Here is a 19,762-nt window from a genome sequence, read left to right as displayed (position 1 = left end):
GGAAGAAAGATCGATAGGTGATCAGTCTATCGATCGGCAGCCGCAAGTCAGATAACTTCAGAGGCACTCTGCAGCGCGCTTAAAGCTCTTCGACTTGGGCGGAAGTCGCGCGGAATTTTAAATGGCCAGCGAGCCAATTACTAGCCGCCACGTGTGAATAATTTAGCACTGGCCAATAACGGAGCACAAATTTGCATCCGAATAGCGGGAACTCTTTGCACCGTGCATCTCTGTGCTGCAAAGAAGAAATGCATCCTGCAAAGGAAACTGCAAATTGGCGGGAACTCTCCTGCACGCAGGCTCTTAATTGCAGCAGAACACTGCTGTGCAAAGGAGCTCTCATGTGGCCAGGAAATTCCATAGTGCCGAGGCACAAAAAATCACTGGGTCGTGACACCATCATCAAATATAGGATTTAACGTGTGAAAAAACGTATTATGTCTGTAAAGCCCAAATGCTGTTATGACTGAATATTCTTTTCCTCAGTAGTTTAAGATATGACTAGTTTCACAAACTGAATAAAATATTGGGATATGTTTTTAGGAGTAGGAGGGGATTTGTTTTATTTGCTTTCCATATACAGTTTTGCTATTTAAACAACAAATTTGCGTGGGGTTGAAAACCAAGTGTCCTTTTATCTTTGTTTTTGAAGGTACCGCTATCGAGAACAAGTGTTTCTGGAAACTCTTAATTCTGCTATTCAGTCGTTGTACAGGGAAGACAGCTCACTTAGTAAGAGATTAGTCAAGCTCTCCATGCTTTACATGATGATCACACAGCACTCTTTATTTTTGTCAACCATGCTGAGATCAAGAGAAGACGATGACACAAATGTCCAAACCAGAGGTATCTTTTTTTCCCCTTTCTTCAGTTTCTATATAGTACTCATGTCCTTTCAGTGCTCCTGTCAATCCATTCAATAACCTATTCAAGCTATTTGCAAAACTACTAAAGTGCTCCCAGATATTAGCATTCCTTTAAATTTAAGCAAAGAGTTCTTTTTCTTTTAACCTGCAAATTTGCAAGTTTAGTATCTTTTAAAGGTTGCTTAATATTCTATCATGTTTATGGAGACTTGGCGTAAAATCCTGTATTCACTAAAGCCACTGGGATTTTTAAGTGGGACTGGGATTTCGCTCTGTGTGTAGGTGGAAAAAAGTAGAAATATGACTCAGCTAAGTATTTATTTGCATAGATAGAGGTCCTTAAAACAGGTGTTTAGGCTAGGATTGCTCAATCCGTGGCCCACAAGGTTCCCCAAGGGTTATTATTGGTAGGGGGAGCAGTGGCAATTAATGCTACCACTTCTCTCCATGCATGAGGTTAGGGCCAAGCCTGGGGCTGTGAGCCCAACCCAGCACACTGTATGGCTGGGTGTAGGGTGGCAGGCTTGGCACACCTAGGGCTGGGGACTGGGCTGTGGGTGTGATAAGGCACTTGTGGCTCAGCCCTGCACCACTCACCTGGCCCGTGGGACCAAAAGGTTGGGCAACAATGTTGTAGGCTGATGCAGATGGTGTATTATATTACTTTTTATTAATTTTATTAAAAATATTAGGTTTTTTGGTGGAGGGAGGTGTGAGAGAGAACAGGCTCTTGCTATGAATCTAGTACAGGATTGAGTTGGGAGGTTTTGACTCTGCCACTGAGGTCCATGACCTTGGATAAATTACCAGCTCTGTACTTAAATCTCTCTCTGCAAAGTGCATTGAGATCTCCTGATACAAAGAGCCGTACTGGAGAGAATAAAAATGTAATAAGTTGATACATTTTCTATTTGGTAACAAATGATAATGAGCAAGACTAGAGTAACTTGAAGATTTTTAAATCCCCTGACAAGACAAGAGATCCACTGAAAAGTAGGAGGATAGTTTGTTCTATTTTCCTTATAGAATATACACCCTTCTGTCCATGCATGTGTCAGTTGGATGGTATATCCATGGAGCAATGAGGCAAACTCTGTTAAAGAAGCTTACTTCAGTCATTCAGAAGTTTGCTGTCAAGAGTCCATTCATCCTTACCTGTGTCTTTCTACAGTGCTCAAAAATACTGTTGTCTCTTTTGCTTTGATGTAGCATATGGCAAGATGGCATTATGGTTCAGGTACAGGACTGTGACAGAGTTTAATTCTCAGGAAATACTTTTTTACCACCTAGAAAAGTTTGTTCCAGGTGAAGTTTTACTTCATCAGATCTGTTCATAGCACCATTGAAGAAATGTTTTGCTGCTTTACAAATACAAATACTTGTCTTTTTATACAAATTACAGATTTGTTTTACAAATGCAAGCATTAATGCTAAATGTACTCTGTGTTTAGTTTTTGTATCTGTGTTGAATAATAAAAGTAAGTCTTTGAATTTGAATTTATTTCAGAGGCATTAGTGGATATATTGTCCACTATAGTGAAACTGAGTCCTTCAGTCTGTGAGAGCAGTCATTTTGCTGTGTTGCTTGGAGCGTATGGTGCAACGCTGAGTGTCATTGGTAGGTATTGATCTACTAAAAATATAATTTTCAGTGGGCATATTTTTAAAATTTCTAAATAATGTTTTATATTTTTTAAGATCAGAAAATATTGCTGCTGCTTCAGTTGTATGAGAAAAATGATCTAAGCCTCATAAACTTTAGGTAAGTTGTTGTCTTCTTGATGTTGGGTAGTTATGTATTGTATAGTCTCAAAGATGACGTACACCTGACCATTTATTTTTGAGTTGACCAAAGTACCAAACAAGAATTGGGTTGATGCTAGTCCTGAGTACTTGATAAACAGTACTGTTTACTTAGTACTATTTACAGCGCAGGTATAGGCCAGGCAGCAGAATTTTTAGCTCTGCCACTGAACACCTAGGAAGGATTACATCTGATATGAAAAGTTTGCTTGGTCCCCTGCTCCTCCACTCTCTGCTCACTGTCTTCAGGCAGCCTGCGGGGGACACTTACTGATTGGTACTTATGACTCACCTGTGTCCTTCATTTTGCTATCTATTAGTTACATATTTTGCAAAATCACTTTTCTGTCCTTTATTATGCATATATATATTGTTAACAGAGGGCTTTCAAAGTACAAATGAATCCAAAGTCCAACCCTTTTTCTGTCTCCTTTTTCTCGCCCATTCTGACTCCCCTGTGGGGGGAAATCCAGTGAGCTTTTTGCAGCTTGCATAAAATGAAGTAAATTCAAACTGGGAAATCAGCATTAGAAGTTAATTCTAGATAAAGGACCATGTTGTAAGACCAGTCTTGCCTAAAATCTCATAGCTGTGATATCTTAAGTGTTCTAGCTAATCTCACGTATTGGAGTATCTCTTGAGGTGAGATTGTCCTCTGAAGTAACTAAGACTCTAAGCTATTAGGTCTTTATAGATGTGTTAATAGAAGGCATTTGCTTAGCTGGACTTGAACCCAACACTGAAAAACTTAAGATTCATAGATTTCATAGACATTAGGGCTGGAAGACACCTTGTAAGATCATCAGGTCCAGACTCCTGTCCAAGGGGCAGGAAGGCAGCTAGAGTCAAAGGATCCCAGCAAGATAAGCGTCCAAATGTTTCTTGAAAGTGTCCAGAGTAGGTGCTTGCACCACCTCTGGGGGAAGTCTGTTCCAGACCTTTGGGGCTCAGACAGTGAAGAAGTTTTTCCTTATGTCCAGCCTAAAATGGTCTTGCAGGAGTTTGTGACCATTGGACCTTGTCATCCCCTGAGGGATCCTTTTTCAATAGGATGGTACTAGCATCAGCCTGAATTAGAAAAGTTTTAGGATGAATGAGAAAGATGTTTCTGAGGGAAACAGCTTCTAGTGTAAGGTTTCTGGGATAATGAGCACAAGTGAAGGGAAAATTTAAATACTAATTTGTATCCTTTATAAATTGATCCTGCTTCTGTAGTTGCTTTTGTTGCCATACTAGCGATCTGTTAACTAATGCCTTTACTTTTAATGGTATTTTAGGATCCTTTTATGGGGTCCAGCAGCTGTGGAACACCACAGGACTTGTAAGAGTCTAGGAAAGTCACTGTGGCAGCAGCCAAGCATGGAGGAAATTTTGTGTCTATTAGATCGAGAGATGATGATGAAGACTGTTCTGCACTTCCCTCAGCATCGCCGTCTTCTGCCACCACAGGTACTTTGAACCAACTGTTAATTTATTCTTTTATGATGTGGAAACAGCCCTTTGGACCTCTTTATTACTGTCTTTACTCAAATCCAAGACAAGATATTTTTTCCCTGTGCCCTCCCTCCCTCCTGCCCGCCCGTATGGGTATAAAAAAACACTTGTCTTGGATTTGAATACAAGGCAGGGTGCCTGTTGGGGAGAGGTGCAGGTGGCCGCAGCAGTTCTGACTTCAACCCTAAATCTGGGGCTGGAGTTAGAGTCACAGCAGCTGCCTTCACCCTTCTGCCTCCCCCATGCCTGCTTCTGATGCTTCATGCCCTGCTGCTTATACCAGGGTGGGAGCCTAAACTGTTGGTGTATGGCAAGGAAGGATGGGGCTGGGGGCTGGGTGTGCAGCTGCTTGCTTTTCTCCTAGTGTTTGCCCCACTGTAGTGGGGGTGCGGAGTACAAATTTTAGAAAACCCTCCAATATTTAGATTCAGTACATAGAAGATTATAACAAATGCATAGATTTTCTACATATAGAATATATTTATTGGGAGAGTTGTCTTGAATTCAAAGTTGTCTTCAATTCGGGTAAATGAGGTAATAGTTTTCTGAATGTAATATTTTTATATGTAGTTTGCTTTGAGAGAGACTTAACCAGACAGCTGGATTATTGAGCTGGCATCATTTCACAGATTATGGTTTTCCTATTCTATTTTGAGCAAAACATATTTTTTTAATTAATTGCAGTGTACACCACATTTCTCTTTCGATTTTCCTGTGCAGCACCACTGAATTCATTGAGGTTGCCATGGTATAACAGGGATCAAAATGTGACATCTAGATGACGATGTAAATTCACCTATAATTTGATTCATTTGCACTGGATTTCCTAGACTAGTTTCCCTCTACCTTAGTTTGCTCATGCTATATGTGTTGGTCAAGGTAAACAATACTGGAAATCTGGCAGAAAAAGCCATATTTAAATACATTGTGGCTGGCAGCATTTTTTTTCTAATATTGACAGGGTTTTAATATTGTGGTGGGGTTGTTGCGCTAGTTTGAACTTTAGCAGTCTTTATATTTTAGGTTTTGTTTCAGGAAGGACAAGTGCTGTTGTATAGGGATGAAAGTGTGAAGGATCTTAATGAGATCTACGATCCCTGTTTTTTGCTTCAGCTCTTCAGCGAATTGACCAGACCAGGTAGAGTAAATGTTCATTTCACATTTTAAGCCAGTCTCCCGGGAACTGTATTGTCATAACTAAGGCAAGAATCAGTATTACTGCAAAGAAAAAGTTTCCCTAGTATTTGAGTTTGTTTTTTTAAAACTAGTCTGCAGTGTTATTTACTAACTTTTAGAGTAATTACAAATAACATTAAAAATCCCTCTTGCCAGTTAACAAATGTTCTAAATAGTCAGTAGCTCCTATAGTGACTTGGGTTGGAATTTAGGTAGTTGGAGACAGTCATAGGAGCCATACACAAAACCTGTACTCAGTTCTAGTTTCTGGCCCTGACTCTGCCAGCTCCACCATGTGGTTTTAGACAGTTTATCAAAGGAGAAAAAAGGAATGAGGAAAATCATCACACCTAAGATGAAAACGGGAGGGGAGGGGAATGAATCCCCTCCCTTCCCATTGAATGAATGCAAGCAGACCTGGACAGGTTAGACAAGTGGGCAGAATACAACAGAATGCAGTTCAACAAGGAGAAATGCAAAGTGCTGCACCTAGGGAGGAAAAATGTCCAGCACACCTACAGCCTAGGGAATGACCTGCTGGGTGGCACGGAAGTGGAAAGGGATCTTGGAGTCCTAGTGGACTCTAAGATGAACATGAGTCAGCAGTGCGACGAAGCCATCAGAAAAGCCAATGGCACTTTATCGTGCATCAGCAGATGCATGACGAATAAGTCCAAGGAGGTGATACTTCCCCTCTATCGGGCGCTGGTCAGACCGCAGTTGGAGTACTGCGTGCAATTCTGGGCGCCACAATTCAAGAGGGATGCGGATAACCTGGAGAGGGTCCAGAGAAGGGCCACTCATATGGTTAAGGGCCTGCAGACCAAGCCCTATGACGAGAGACTAGAGAAACTGGACCTTTTCAGCCTCCGCAAGAGAAGGTTGAGAGGCGACCTTGTGGCTGCCTATAAGTTCATCACGGGGGGCACAGAAGGGAATTGGTGAGGTTTTATTCACCAAGGCGCCCCCGGGGGTTACAAGAAATAATGGCCACAAGCTAGCAGAGAGCAGATTTAGATTGGACATTAGGAGGAACTTCTTCACAGTTCGAGTGGCCAAGGTCTGGAACGGGCTCCCAAGGGAGGTGGTGCTCTCCCCTACCCTGGGGGTCTTCAAGAGGAGGTTAGATAACCAACTAGCTGGGGTCATCTAGACCCAGCACTCTTTTTCCTGCCTATGCAGGGGGTTGGACTCGATGATCTATTGAGGTCCCTTCCGACCCTAACATCTATGAATCTGTGAATTTATGAATACCTGGCTGAGGGCTTGTTTGGGGAGGTTTTAAATTGCAAGCAGAAATAGCTTGGCAAAGAGATATAAGTCAGAGCAGACTTTGTTTACTGATCACAGGGCCAGCTTCTCTGGTTTTCTCTGTTTAAAATAGTAAATTCTCTGATTTTAAAAAAAATTGTAAATTCTTTGATTTAAAAACCCCAACATTTGCGATTACAATGAAACACCACTACATATACACATGTGTGTGTGTGTGTATGGATATGCATCAATTGAACACAATGTTTTATTGATATAGTCACAATTTTAAAGCAATTTGGAACCCTACCAGTGCCTCAATCACTATAATAAAATACATTCTAAATACCTATACATTTTGGTATTTGATTTGGGGTTTTTTATCATGGAAAATCAAAGCTCCCTCTGCCCCCTTCGCTCACCAGGTCACACATCAAGGCCCCTCACTTCAAAGCCTCGGCCCCCCAGCCCTGCTGGTGCCCCTCACTCCCCACCTGCAGCCCCCCACAGCCCCCCAGCCCTGCTGGAGGGGGTCCTTAGCTGCCAGGGCTACAGGGCCAGGGATCTGGGTCTGCAGCCCCCTGCCCTCCACAGCAGCACCCAAGCCCTGGCTGCCTCCTGCAGGAGGCAGTAGCTGCTGCAGTGGAGCAGAGTGCAGAGTCCAGCTCCCCCTCTCCCTGGGCAGCACAGCTAGAACAGAGCCTGGGGCAGGGGCAGGTATGGGCTGCCTGCTGAGGGTTTGGGGCTCCCTGCCCTGCTGCCCTCTCCTCAGGACCTCTACAGCCCAGTGGGTGGGATCTGGCGCAGCAGGGGAGAGTGGGGCCAGGTGGGGAAGCTCCTTGCCACTGTGAGCTCCGCGTTGCCCTGGTGAAGCGTCCTCTGCCTGCCTGGCAGCAGCGAGAGCCGCAACCTGCTGGGCAGGCAGGGGGCATTTTGCCATGGTGGTGTGGGGCTTGCAGCAGCAAGGAGCTTCCTTGTCCAGCCCTGCTCTGTCCTGCCATGCCAGGTTCTGTGTGCTAGGCCATGGAGGCCCTGGGGAGAAGGCAGCTGAGCCGGGAAGCCTGAGCCTGCAGCGGGAAGCCTGCCCCCACCCCGCACACAGATCTGCAGGCATGTGCCCCCCCATCTCCACCAGCTCGTGCCCCCCAGACAAGCTGCCTGCAGCCTTTTCCTGCTCCCTGCTTGGGCTCTATGGCCATGCATTCCAGCCCTGGGCCCAGCGCCGGATTTAGGTTTAAGCTACTTAAGCTACATTTTAGGGCCTCACAATATGAGGGGCCTCTAAATAAGAAAAAAAAACTAGACATTTTCATCCTAATATGACAAAAATATACATATATATGGCTCCACAGTTATCATTCATATTGAATTCATAAACTTGTGCAAAGATAACAATAATTCACTTGAAAATTTCATGAAAATCCATTTTCGTGGATAATTTTTATCATATGGGGCCTCAAACTGGACATAATTTAGGGCCTCAGCATGTCATAATCTGACATTGTCTAGGCCCCAAGCCCCATGCACTGCCCCAAACTGGGGAACAGACCCATCCCCAGCCCTGCACAACTTCCTCCCTCCCTATGGGGGCCTCGTTCCTGCCCCCTCCCCTCCCCCCAACTTACCTGCGAAAGTTGCTCTCCAGGCTACTTGGTTGCCATGTGCATGTGTACATGCGCACATGGACGTGGTGCCCCCTGCTTGAACACCCTTCCCTCGCTTCCCCCAGCCCCATGCAGGCTGGAACTCTTTCAGCCTGCAGAGAGCTCTTTGCAGAAGTGGGAAATCTGTGTGTTTCTCTGTTAAAATGAGAAATCCATGTTTTTCTCAGTTAAAAGAGACAATGCACGTTTTTTTCCATTTTTCCTTGGGAAACGGTAAACCCAGATCCTTGCTGATAATGTAAGTGCATTGAAAGGTAAAAGAGATTAGATGAACGTAGAAGAAATGTAAACCCATGTAGAAGAAATGTAAACCCATGTAGAATGGAACTAGCCTATGTATGTTTGTGTCGCAAATTATCCAGTGTCATTTTGACAGTAATGAGAGAACCAATCGGTCATCCAGGCTGCTGTTAAGGCAGTCACGCAATGGGGTGGGGGCTGAGGAATGTTAAGCCCTGTTCCTCAGATTGTAAGACCTGCCCTGCCACGTGCACAGCGAGTCGCACAGTTCTTGGAATGAGACATAACATTTCTGAACCCCAGTTGTGTGACTGCTAGTGTGTGTGGGAGGGGCACCTGCAACTGGGAATGGGAAGCTCCCTAATTCCAGCTGCACCCGGAGTGAATGTGGAAGCAGCAGCTGGGGAGCCAGGAGTTCCCCACTTCCCAGGTGCTGTATCCATGGGTGCTCAGGAACATAGAAAGCTGGGGCTCCCAACTACACATTTTAAATGTCTGGGGTCCCAAGAGCCCAACATTGGGGAAAAAGTGTCAGGCTGATGGCGCACTCCCCAGTGCAGCTAGGAATGGGGGAGGCCCTCTATCCCCCACTGCACACACTGGCTATAAAAGAGTGTCTAGCCATGAACAGCAGGGCATGGGAAAGCTCCCCCATCCCCAGCTGCACACTGTGCATTTTCTAGGGGTAGAGAAGGAGGCAGCTGGGTTCAGGACTTGGAATTGCTTCCAGTCTGATTCTGCCAATTGAGCAAATGGAGGCTTTGTCCCAGGCCCCAGGGCTGCCTAGCACCAGACCTCAGTACTCAGCTGAGCATCAGGATTTGACAGTAGTCAGCCCAAGTCCTGGTCTGGAGCCAAGATGTCCTCTGTCCAGTCTTCAAGATCAGTTGGGAGAGCTGTGTCTCAGACCCCAGAGCTACCCCATGCCCTGAGGCTGATCAGGGCCCACCACCTTAAAGATCAGGGGCTGCAGGGCAAAGTTCTTTGAAGTGCCAGGCCATATCCTTATGCTGACAGTCGGCTGATTGTCCACATCAAGATGATGGGGCATGGCACATGTTCAGTTTACAGCATGCTGTTACACAGCTACAAACATGTTACACATTTTTCTGAGTAATATTTTTGTGGCTGGTTTGCCATTTCATGGCACCATAATTTTGATGAATGCATGGCATATTGCTGTTTATGTCATAATTAGCATGTTAATCACACCTGAAATATAATGTGTGCCAGGGACCCCAGATTATTAAAAAATGGAGCTATTTAAACTCACGATGCTTCTTTGTGTTACAATTGGAAAAGTGTTAGATGGCTTGCTTATGGGTGGTAGTTTTGCCTGTTGTTGACTAGGGTGCCAAAGTGATTTAGGAGCCCAAGTTGTAGTGTGCATGAGTTGTTTTTTGAAAATCCATTCTTTGGTCTGTAAGTGCTGTTCAGCATCATGTGCACAGGGATTTTAAACTAATAAATATATATTTATAAATATATGCGTGGTTAAAGCATTCTGGATAGAGGCCATGACCTATGCGAGTAGCCAGCTCTGTCCAACTTTAGATCTGATAATCATCTCTAAAAAGTTTCTTTTTTTAAAACTGTGGCTTCCAAGGTTCTTTAAACTATGTTGAGCATAAATTTATTTTTTTCTCCAAATAGCTTGGTATTTCATGAGAGCAATTGATTACATTTTCCAAGGTCAGAGTGAGAATGTTTCCATGATGTGCATTCAGTAAAAGAGGGCTCTCCAGATGTGACCTCCTATGACCTTCCCTGGTCTTTCACCCTGAAAATAAGGAAATAAGATTTTGTTCTCTGATGCAGACAAAGTAAATGATTTCTTTCTTACTGTATGATAGTTGTGTCACAGAGACCTCAAGGGTCATTTAGTCCCATCCCCCATGCAAATGCAGGAACATTGCTCCTAAATCATCCCTAACCAAGGCATATCCAGTTTTCTCTTGAAAATCTCCAGTAAAGTAGATTCCTCAACTTCCCTAGGTGCACTGCTTACTGTTCTAACAGTAAAAAAAGCTTCTTCCTGGGCTGTCTCCAAAATCAGTTTTGCTTTAGTTTTAAACCATTGCTGCTTATCCTGCCCTCTGTGGCATGGGAGAACAGATATCCATCCTCTTCTTCCTGGTAGCCTTTCAGATATTTGAAAACTACTATCTTGTCTGTCCACTCCCTCCTCCTCCCCACTGCCGTCCCCTGCCTCTGTCCCTCAATCTTCTTTTCTTCATTGCAAATGAGGGCCCTATTGGGAAGGTCTCAGGAGCTTGGATTGTCACCTAGTCTCTCCTCCTTTTTTGGTTCAGAGGGGAAGGAAGTGGTTTCAGCCCTTTTCTGCTAGTCCCATTTGCACTGGTATTTCTGCCTTGCACAGTGCCCTAAAGGAGAGGGAGCCATTGCAAAGATTTGACCAACTCCCTGTACATCTGTGCAACAGTGACTTAGCAGCAGCTGTTGTTTCTGCCCTGCACAGGCTCTTGGGATGTGGGTGTCCCTTGTGAAGGAATTAGGGGCTCTTCTGCACCCAGGGGGGGCACGAGGAGGGAGAAGAGCATTCAGACTCATTAGGAGAAAGATGGAAGTGTTTTATGTCAAGTTCAAAGGCCTGCCCATCTTACCAGCTGATCAGTCTTATGTGTTATGGCCCACCAGTTTCTGTAGCCAGTGGCACATCAGGGGAGAGGTGGCTAGCAGGTTCAGCTATCTTTGACTTCCCATTCCAAACAAGACACCCATTTCTAGCTGGGCTGACTTGGAGTGCCTTCAGTGAACGTCCAAAGCAAGGCTCAGACTCATGTTTCTGGAGCTCTAGCAAGACTCCTCAACATTTCTTTGCACATCTTTGTTGTTTGAGGCACATTGCATCATATTTAACTGAGGCACTACTCAACACTCATGCCCCAGCCCTTGAGTAGTGCCAGTTAAATATGATGTGATGAACCTCAGCCAACAAGCTAATGGGGGAAATGTGCAGTAATTGTTAGTGCTGAAAACAGCTGTCAAATCTCTTCAGCAGACAGAAGTCTACCTTGAGGATGCACAAGAGGCAACGGGTTCTTTGACTCTAACTCCTATTGCACAGGACAAGATTGTGATTTTTAAATGCTGTTTCAATGCGGCTTTCTCATAGTGGTCATTTTGTCATGTGAGATTGGCCAGGTTAGAGTGCAGCATGGGGAAGTAAAGGTACTGTCTAGTATCCCACCTCTAGCAGAGCCATGTCTGAAGCTACCAGGCAAGAGGCCAAAATAGGTGTTCTTTTGGTATCTGAGTCGGGAATGGAAATGGTACAGCTGTTGGAGAGGACTCATCAATCTGTCATTTTGGTGAGGGAGAAACACTGAGCCACGTGTACATATAAGGGAATCTTGGCTTAGGAGGAACAGAACTTACAAACTTTCACTGGACCATTAATAGATGTTTAAAACACATGTAGATCCAGGGGGTGCAGTGGTGTTGTTAACCCTCCCTTAATTTCTGCTCCACCCAAAGTTTAAAACCGAGTGCCTGACAGTGACAGCAGCATTTCTGTTCAGGTAGCAGTGAGGGAGTCCATTGATTTCATGGCTCGTTATTATTTGTCGGATTCCTTCTAAACTCTTCATTCCCCAGATGTTAACAGCCCTCTCTGCCATTTAATGGTGTTAAAGTTTCTTCTGCAGTTCTGCTACCTTTTAGCTGCTTCTGGTAATGCAGCTTCTATTTCACAGCCCTGTAAATTGGCCTAAAACATTAAATCAGATGTGGAAACATTAACTCAGGTGTAGAAATAACTTTCAGTGAAATATTGGATGCTCTATCAAGACACTCAAGAAGGCTAGATTTTAGAATCATAGGGCTGGAAGGGACCCCGAAGGATCATTGGGTCCAGCCCCCTGCATGAGCAGGAAAGACATCTGGGATCAGATGCCCCCAGCCAGGTGACCATCCAGTCTTCTCTTGAAGACCTCTAGGGTAGATGATTGCACCACCTCTGGGGGGAGCTTGTTCCATAGTCTGGATACCCTAGTTGTAAAGAAGTTTTTCCTAATGTTCAGCCTGAAACTATCTTCTGGGAGTTCATGGCCATTGTTTCTAGTTTTCCCCCATGGTGCCCTGGCGAACAGTTGTTCACCATGCCCCTGAGGCACGCCTCTGATATAGCGGTAAGCCACAATCAGGTCCCCTCTCAGCCTTCTTTTCTTTAGGCTGAAGAGTCCGAGATCCCTCAGCCTCTCCTCATATGGCTTGCCATGCAAGTCCCTGATCGTATGGGTGGCCCTTCTCTGGACCCTCTCGAGTTTTAGCACATCCTTGTTGAAGTATGGCACCCAGAACTGGACGCAGTACTCCAGCTGTGGCTGCACCAATGTTGAGTAAAGTGGAAGAATCGCTTCTTTGGATTTACTGGAGATGCATCGATTGATGTATGCCAAAGTTTTATTGGCCCTATCGGCTACTGCATTGCATTGCTGGCTCATATTCGTGCTGGGGTCTATTGTTACCTCCAGATAGATCCCTTTCATTTGTAGTACTGGTCAGGTTAGCGGTGCCCAGCCTTTAGGTGTGCTGGGGGTTCTTCCTTCCCAGATGCAACACTTTGCATTTCTCTACGTTGAACCTCATCTGGTCCTGTTCTGCCCAACGTGCCAGCCTGTCTAGGTCTGCTTGTATCTGCAGCCTGTCTGCGGGTGTGTCCACACAACCTCATATCTTGGTGTTGTCCGTGAACTTGGCCAATGGGCTTTTCACCCATTTTGTTTTATGAATCTGAAAAATATGTATATTTAATTTCTTGTGACGATAGAACTAATGAAACAACATCTTTTGATAATTTTTTGATTAGTTGGTTGTGTTGTTTATATACATAATGTATGATATAGCAAATTAATATATAGTTCAATAAAGTTACATGTTTTTGCTTAGATCTTAAACTGAATAATATAGTCTTGGACCCCTAGCACATTAGTAAACCTTCTAGTATCTTTTTTAACTTGAGAAAAATGCATTGTGTTTATATGTGATGATGTACCACACCATCTGCACCCCTCTTTTCAAAATCCTAGATCCGCTCACGTGAGTTGCCCCAAAGTTTTTAAAAAAAATAGTAGTTGTGATTCAGGTGATAAAACCAATCCTATGCTTCCACTGGTTTTTGAGAACTAGAACAGAGAACAACCTCAGGCATTTAGTTCACCTTGGCTTCAGTTGAGAATGGATAGGAGTGCTACCGCTTCCTTAAACTCTTCATACTGCTGTGATTAAGCTCAAAATTCTTTAAAAAAAATCAACCCTGGATGAGAAAAGGACTAAGATTACATGGTTTTATGCACAACAGCTTTATTCAGTTAGAAAGTTAGAAAGAAGATGCAGATTGAACTTCAACATGCAAGGCACTTTCTACCTTAGTAAATAAAACTAATGAAGTGGGTTCTGTTATACTGGCTAACGTCTAGTAAGGCACGATCTGTTGGCCTTGGAATCTATGAATACAAAAAAATCAGAGGTGCAAAAATTCATGTGGGTACTTTTCTTGGGACCCCTTTCACCAGAAAGATTCTTATCTCTGCTGAGGTACTTTGACTTACTACTTCCTAAATAAATGAGCATTAGATCCTCTTTCCTGTTGCAATCTTGCCTTGTGCAACAGGGGCCAGAGGCAAGGAGCCCTTGCTGCTTTTGCATCCTCAAAAGAAGATGTAGAGTTCATGTTGCTGGAATATAGGAACTGCTCCCTCTATATGTCCTTTCACATCTTTGATGCCCAAAATCAGGTTGAGGGCATGGCCTTCCGCAAACCAAACGCACAAATGCGACAGCTGAGGTGTTGTACTCCGATGCAGAATTCCTCTTGAAGTTCCCCCCTGGAGCAATGCAGCTCAGTGTTAACCTAAGAGAGTGGTGTCTCAAGGGCACAGCTGAACTCATAACATTTATCCAGAAGTACAGTGTCCCTAGAGTGATAAATCTGCAGACTGGATTGCAAGGAAAATCAGTGGCACAACAAAAGGTAGTAATAGACTGCCACTTTTTGTAGCAGACATCTCGTAGCTCTGTTGCAGGAGAGTATGACCAGCTTGAGCTGCTCGTGCTCTTCAGCCACCCTGGGAAGGTGCTTTAGCAGCTTAAGGGCCCCTCAAGCCCCCTGAGCACCTTCCTGGTTTTCCCTGCTTACAGAGAAGCACCCCAGGGAATTTTGGGGTGCTTCTTCATAAGTGGGTAAGTTGGAGTTCCCCACTCACCCAGACCTATCCCCAGTGATCCCAGGGGCAAATCTGGGGGAGCAGGGAAGGCAATACTTTCCTTGTTTACTCAGACCCCTCCCTGGAGGTCTCAGGAGTGAATCTGAGATCAGGGAAACGCTCTGCTTGCAGATGCACCCTCCATGTTGCACAGCAGTTTCCTGGTGCATATTAGCAAGTGAGGAGGAGGGAACAATACCTTGGACCTAACAGTAGCAGCATTTAGAGCTATGATGCTAATATGAGAGCAGCTCCATACTGTGTCCTGGGTCCCTTTCACTCTCACCTGGAAGGGGAACGTATTACAGCACAGCTGACTGTGATCCGCAGAAGATGTATGTTTCTAGCTTGAAACTATAATGCTTCTTGATTGGGGTGGGCAATTCTTTGGGCTCAAGGGCATGTGGAGTGTTTTGATGAACTGTTGTGGGCTGGGTCAGCTGCTTCTCTGCCCCCTTCCCGTGCAACAACTCACCAAAACTTGCTTTGGGGCTGTGGGTGGGTGGGGAGCAGTGTTCAGGAGTGGGAGGGGCATGGGGCTGGAACGTGGAGCAGTGACAGCTCCGGGACCACTCCCCACATGCCCCTGTTCTCAGGGGGAGGGGATATGTGCATGTGTTTGTGGAGGTGGGGCTGCCTGGGCGCTAGGTCTTGAGAGCCTGCTGTGGTGGGGGGCCACTTCCAGCAGAGCTCACCCAGGCGCTGCAGTCCATGCTGTCTCTGATGCATTCCCCATGGGGCCAAGCTTCTCTCACTTGCGCTGGTGCCTGTGGCCACAACCCAGCTAGGTAGCGCTCTGTTCCCCCTGCCTATAGTGGGGGCTTCTGATCTTGCTCCTGATCCTGTCCCTGCCATGCTGCACCGGGTGGATGGACAGGCAGCTCCTGCTCCAGTGCACAGAGCTCTGACTTCAGCTCCCAAGAGGATAGCCTGAAGCTGGAGCCCTGTGCACTGGGGTAGGAGCTGCCCAGCTGAAGCTGCTCACCCACTTTCCTGGAACAGCATGGCATAGCAGGGGCAGGAGCAGCTTCCAGTGGGCTGTTCCCAGTTCAGCTGCAGCCAGCTGGGTGCTGCTTTGTGCCCCCTGCCTCCAGCAGCAGCTCCTCCTCCTGCTTCTGCCCCTGCCTCAGCTCAGTGCACCACACAGTGCCACTCCCAATGAGTACGCGGGGCTCCAGCTTCAGCTCCCAGCAGCTTTCCAATGGAAGATGACTGGGAGCTGGAGCTAGAGTCCCGTGTACTAGGGCAGGAGTCACTTGGTTGAAGCTGCTCACCTGGCATGGTGTGGCGGGGTGTGGTAGGGACAGGAGCTGCTGTTGAAGGTGGGGGATGTAGAGCAACATTTGCCTGTAGCTGCACAGGGATCAGCCCACTGGAAGCTGTGCATGCTGGCTGAAGCCAGGCTGTGGGCACTGGTGGGAGCCTGGCACAGGGTGCTCCAGCGCAAGTAGGCAGGGCTTGGCCCCATGTGGAGCACTGCAGGGGCAGCTGCTGGCTGGATCTAGTCACCTGGCGGGCCAGATTTGCCCATCCCTGTTCTTGAAAGTGGAGGAGCCTCTATGAGCACCTAGGTTTTAAACATGGGAAGACTCTTTACCTGCAGGACTCTCCATATCTGGAACGCACAAAGCTTCGTTTTCCCTTTACAGTGTTTCAGGTCCCAGTCCTAGACCTGCTGAGTTGCACTGGGCCCTTTTAGTTGCGTGGTTCTCACAGAAGAGAACAGGCGGCAATGGATGAGGGTGGAAGATTGCTGGACAGAAGTCAGTTTATTACTTAAATTGCACATATTTTAATTATTCTTTTAGAGTTGCTGCAATTTGTCTTGACAACAGCTGCAAGGAAGAATGTGGCTGAAGGAAACATTTATGTGCCAGCCTTGTGTCAACCCCTTAGAAGGGTTTTTTTTGTGAAGTGCATGGGTAATGAGTTATTAGTGGCTGCACTTAACACTTGTGATGCTGTATGAGAGCAGCTGCATCCTATGTCCTGGACTCCTTTTGCTCTCACCTAGAAGGGGCTTGTTTTCTGAGAAAGCATAGCAGAAGCTGGCAAGCATTATTTTAGGGCAACTGTGAATGTGCTGTTTAGCCCTTTTGTGGACTGCCTCTGTTAGCTGTAGTTGGAGTACTTGGCACCACTGTACTGTTTATAGGCATAGATTATCTTCTAGGAATTCATTTTCTAAACAAAAAGTAACATAAGGCCTCATATTGTCATATCTCTTCCCTAATTTGAACATTTAGAAATGATTTTTTGTTCTTTTCCACAGAGTATGTAGTGGCATGTCATAAATTTGTAGAGGTGAATGCCTTGGGCCTAACTGTAGCAGCACTTAGCAGCTATGATGCGAATATGAGAGCAGCTGCATATTATGTCCTGGGCTCCTTTCGCTCTCACCTGGAAGGGGCTCGTTTTCGAGAACAGAGACAGGTAAGACTGTTCACAGCTTAATTTAGCTGCAATATAGAAGCTGTGTTGGTAGGCACAGGAGGCCATATTCAAAGGTAGTTTCTTACTCATCTGCCCAAAATTTTGATTGGTAGTTGGTGTGTGGGCATGTAAGTTTTCCAAGCCCTGACTCAGGATTACTATTATTATTAGTGCATCATTAAGGTGGTGATTTTTGCTTCTCGCACACCTCCACTGATCCTCAAGTCAGCAGTTCCTGACTACAGAAACATGTACTTATGTGTTTATTGAATTCATATGTAGGTTTTCAAAAAAAGCTTTTATTCTTCTTTCCATTATTTTCTTTTTTCTTTCACTGTTATAGCTATAATCAGTGTGCTGTAAGAAACAATTACCCATTTGAAATTCTTAGAACAGTCATTCCACTGGAAGTGGTGTTTGATTTGTTGCTTGTAAAATACAATTAAGTCTTATTTCCTACATAAATTCTGTTCTATTGTCTAATAATGAGTAATACCGACGCTCTCTTTTTTTTCTTGTTCTTGTGCTGCAGTTGCTCTATCTTATGGATGTTGTACAAAATGGAATCCGACAACCAAACCTCAGGCTCACCTTCTCCTTGGCCATCTACGTTGCTCGAGTGGCAAAGCAAATGCTGAAGCCAGGTATTGTGGATTACCTTGCATGTTTCGTGGTTTACCTTCTGCAGTTAAAGCAAAGAAAACAATGAGGCATGGAATGATATGGGAGGATCAAAGTGCGTTGCCAGATATAGCAATCTAGCAGATGCTCCTTAAAGTAATTTGGGGAGAACCTTCATCAAAGTCTTATTGCAGGGGTAGAATGTGTCAGGCTTTGTATGAAGTTCAAAACTGTCTGATTCATTGCAGAGATGAATATTTTTAATCTGGGAACTTTATATGGGAGTATGTTGGGTGAAACTGCCTGTTTTGTTGAGTAGGTCAGACTAGATGAAGTTACAGTTTCTACTGGCCTTAGAATCTATAAACCAATGAAAATCTTGGGTGTAACAGTGTATGTAGTTTCTTAGTCAAGAAAATAATCCATAATATGCACAACCCTCTTAGGATAGTTACACATTTAAATATGAATGTGTCCAGATGAAAATGTGGCCATAATATAGAAGTGCAATAACACTGGTCCGTGGAGAGGTGGCAAATCAAGTGAAGCAGGCAAAAATATATGAAACTGCTTTCCTTATAATTTTCTATTTCGTTAGTTCCTCTTGTTGCCATTGGGGTGTTTTCTGATCCAGAGAGAGAGAAGAGGTAGTTTATAGTATTGAATGGGACTGGATGAGGTAGTCATTACTGTAGTGTGGTTCATGCAGTGGGATATACTGGAGAACCTCCCCCCTAAATAATTATATGTATCAAGTTATATAATGTGAAAGGATTTCCTAGTATATCAGCAATGTGTTTCCTTGGTACCGATATTTTTTTCCTGAAAGTTATAAATTACCTTGAAGTTGTCCATTATTCTGCATTTGTTTTTCCTGTTACTTTGTTTATCATCCTGTTCTTTTTCATAAGATCCCTGTCCCATCTGGGAATACTACTGAGGGATTTGCTTTTAACTCTGTTGTAGATTTTTTCTTCCTGAATAAAGAAGGGTAACTTGGATATATTGAGAGGTGTCCAGAGTTAAATGTTCACATAAGTGTATGCTCATTGTATTTTTTGTCTTAAGGGAAAACGAGGACTGATCAGCAATACATTTGCTCTTACAGTAAACAACGTATATGTTCCACAAAGCAAATTTCTGACACCTAGTGAAACAGTAAAAAACAATGCAGACCTATCATTGTGATTTCTTTTTTTTTAATGTGTACACTAATTACACCTGTCAACAATAACCAATCACATTTGTTCACAGAGCAGCACATGTACACAAAGATAAATAAATTTCTTCTGTCACACCAGTATTTGGACTTGAAGAAAGTACCAGGCTTTTATCAGTTTTTCTACAGCTTTGATTTCGAGGTAATGCAAGTTCCATGAGGGTTTTTATATATACATATCTATTTTGATCTGAAATATTTGTTATTTATAACTTCTATTGCAATAGTGTTTAGGGGGCCAGCAAAGGACCAGCTCCCCATTGAGCAAGGTGCTGTATAAACAGAATGACTGAGTGGTCCTTGAGCTAAAGAAGTTTAACCTAGTTATTAAATCTGCATTCAGTTAAAATGTTAGAAACTTTCAGCATCTGATTGTATTGGCACCTTTAGGTCATTCCTGAGGAATATTCTCTCTGGATGACTATATTTTACAGTGGTGAAGAATTAAGGGCCATTCAGGAAAAAGTTCTTGTATGTTATATGCACGATCACATGGCAGTATACATTCACCCACATGTTTTACTTTGAAATTGCCAATGATGGTAACTTTTCTTTCCAGCACAAAACAGAACGCGAGTGGATTCTTAGACTGCTTGGAGAAGGACTGCGGGATAAGCACTGCTATCAGCTGTATGACTACCAAAGGATTTTCCATGTCATACTGTCATTTTTTAACAGTCCCCTGTGTGATGAAACTTCTGAGGTAATTGGAAAAAAAAAGTTTGATTCCTTACAAAGTATAAAGCACTGTAGACCTTCTTCTTTCCC

At 44.4% G+C, this 19,762-nt stretch overlaps 1 protein-coding gene across 1 annotated transcript in view; it reads left to right on the top strand.

Annotated features, from left to right (window-relative positions):
- URB1 (URB1 ribosome biogenesis 1 homolog (S. cerevisiae)) overlaps positions 1–19,762 on the top strand; it is a 76,760-nt gene that overhangs the window by 47,266 nt on the left and 9,732 nt on the right. Inside the window, exons 27-35 of the mRNA XM_025191883.1 lie at positions 653–846; positions 2,374–2,484; positions 2,565–2,628; positions 3,947–4,118; positions 5,199–5,301; positions 16,994–17,154; positions 17,687–17,798; positions 19,030–19,136; positions 19,554–19,697. Of these exons, the coding sequence (XP_025047668.1) occupies positions 653–846; positions 2,374–2,484; positions 2,565–2,628; positions 3,947–4,118; positions 5,199–5,301; positions 16,994–17,154; positions 17,687–17,798; positions 19,030–19,136; positions 19,554–19,697 (1,168 nt within the window). The remainder of the gene's footprint in view (positions 1–652; positions 847–2,373; positions 2,485–2,564; positions 2,629–3,946; positions 4,119–5,198; positions 5,302–16,993; positions 17,155–17,686; positions 17,799–19,029; positions 19,137–19,553; positions 19,698–19,762) is intronic.

This window comes from Alligator sinensis, unplaced genomic scaffold (genome assembly GCF_000455745.1).
Source record: "Alligator sinensis unplaced genomic scaffold, ASM45574v1 scaffold1207_1, whole genome shotgun sequence".
Lineage (NCBI taxonomy): Eukaryota > Metazoa > Chordata > Crocodylia > Alligatoridae > Alligator > Alligator sinensis.
Note: the sequence above shows the minus strand (reverse complement) of the source record. Positions and strands in the feature narration are given on the sequence as shown.